Here is a 2,154-nt window from a genome sequence, read left to right as displayed (position 1 = left end):
TGAAGAAGAGTCGGAAAGTGACACACTTTCTAGCTAGTATGACCAATCCTTCGTAGAGTCTAGATATTGACCAATTTTATAGTCATTTCAAATTGACAATATCCAAGTTTATTTCATAGTCATTTCAAATTGATAATGTCCAAGTATTCAATCATCACACTTGTGTCCAAGTTTTCTCTTGTTTCTATTGTAATTAGCTAGCCCTTTGGAAAATGATATAGTAAAATTTAAAATTTCAAACTTTTCTCATTCATGAAAAGCTCCTAAGATAAGAAAATGTACGGTAAGAATTTGAAGAGTGGAAATAACATCTTCGTAATACTATTAGAAGATGGGACCTTCGGCTAGCTAGTTGCATCTGTAATTTTTGAACTATATGAGACAAAATTTGTGTCCTATGAACGACAGTTTTTTTTTTTTTTTGGTCAATAAGAGAATTCATTAAAGAGGGCAAAGCCAAAGTACAACCAGAGCCAAGAAATAGACAAGGAATAGAAGTATTGAAAGCAAAAAAACACAAGCAGCAGCAGCTGCAGGACCAGCTACTCAGTCTGGGGGCATGGTTGAACATCACATCGAAGAGTTGACACCAAAGAGGCTGGGGGGTAGTTCATCCACTCTTGGGATAATAGCCTCTGCTTAGCTAGCTTGGCTGCAGCATCCGCTGAACGGTTAGCTTCACGGGGAGTCCAAGTGCAGGTGAAGTTACTGAAAAGAGATTTAAACCTGAGAAGGTCTTCCAAAAAAGGATTTAGTCTCCAACTCTCACCACAGTCTTGGTTGTTAACAAACTCCACCAAATCCTTGCAATCACATTCACAAATGACATTTAGCTTGTTTAATCTTGCTGCCAGGAAACACCCTTGAATTAAAGCCATAGCCTCAGACTCAATGGCTGGATTGTAGGTGTTGAAATAGCTGCCCCCAGCAAGGAAATGCCCACTGTGATCTCTCAAAATTGTACCAGTGCCTCCATTTTTTGTCATGGGATCCCAAGCTCCGTCAGAGTTTATCTTGGTAAAATTCTCAGGTGGAGGCTTCCAAGTAGTAATGTTGCTACTCGACACTCGAGTAGAGGTTGGGGAATCATTCACCAACTTAACATTTGCCCATTCCAAAGAACTGAAGTTGTCATTTGAGATGACTACATCCGGATTTACAATGCCATTCTTGTAGATAGCAGTACATCTCATTTTCCAAATTTCAAAGAAAATGAAACCCAACAGCTCCAAGAAGCTTGAGGTATCATCAACCAGTTTTGAACTTTCCTCAATGGTATTTAGAAGCCAACAATCAATAGAGGAGATTTGCTCAAGTCTTGGACGATAACCGAGTGGGCAGCCAAACCAAACCCGTTTGGCTCAATGGAACTTTCCTCAATTGTTTCTGGGTACTGACCACAGAGGCTACAAAGAGGAGATGGAATGACTTTCCTCTTAAACAGATTCCAGAAGCAAGGGAGAGCATTAGAAATAGCTCTCGAGAGGAAGTTTGAGATTTTTGGGATGAGTCCAGATTTCCATATCACTTTCCAAACTTTACCATCAATAAGGTGAGAAGAAGAAGGCTTACTGACCTCGGGAGCTACAAGCATGGAGGATAAACAATGGTAGCCAGATTTGACCTTATAATTACCCGCTTTCTCTCTTGGCCAGATACGAGAATCATCTTTGTTGAGATCACCCAAACGAATTGTAAGTATATTGGGTTATTACCATTCAACACATGACTTTCCCAAAGTCACTAGGAGATCAGAGGCTGCACAAGTTTAGGAGATATTTCTCTTGCTTTTCTGGTGGCTCAAGGCAATAGAAGAAATTTGCAGAATCGGATCACCAAGAGGAAATCAAGGAGAATCACTATCACTGATCTTGGGTTAAAGGTGGGATTCATTTCATATCATTTTACATGATTTAAATTGATTTGCATATCGGATAGATTGATCTGATATGCTTATCTTCATTAAAAGGTTTTCGACATGCATATTAGATGGAGATCGGATATGCACAAAAATAGGAAGATTTGATTTCAGTTTTAAAACCTTTACATACATATCTTATTCTGTGGTGCAAAAAGAGATTTGATTGAGGGGGAGTCTTGCTCCTCTATAAAAGGTTTTGAAACTGCATTTTACAAAGAGAGTTTTTGATTAAA

General features: G+C 38.9%; 1 protein-coding gene across 1 annotated transcript; it reads right to left on the bottom strand.

The window, feature by feature from the left end:
• Nucleotides 1-542: 542 nt before the first annotated feature.
• On the bottom strand, nt 543-1,193 carry LOC133725835 (uncharacterized). Its single transcript, XM_062153224.1, has one exon. The coding sequence runs from the start codon at nt 1,191-1,193 to the stop codon at nt 543-545; it is 651 nt and encodes a 216-aa protein (XP_062009208.1).
• Between the last annotated feature and the right edge of the window lie 961 nt (nt 1,194-2,154).

This window comes from Rosa rugosa, chromosome 1 (assembly GCF_958449725.1).
Source record: "Rosa rugosa chromosome 1, drRosRugo1.1, whole genome shotgun sequence".
In the NCBI taxonomy this organism is placed as follows: domain Eukaryota; kingdom Viridiplantae; phylum Streptophyta; class Magnoliopsida; order Rosales; family Rosaceae; genus Rosa; species Rosa rugosa.
This window is presented reverse-complemented; position numbering and strand designations above follow the sequence as displayed.

Coding starts and splice junctions, on each gene's coding strand:
- LOC133725835 (XM_062153224.1), bottom strand. CDS start 1,193: ATGAGATGTACTGCTATCTACAAGAATGGCATTGTAAATCCGGATGTA.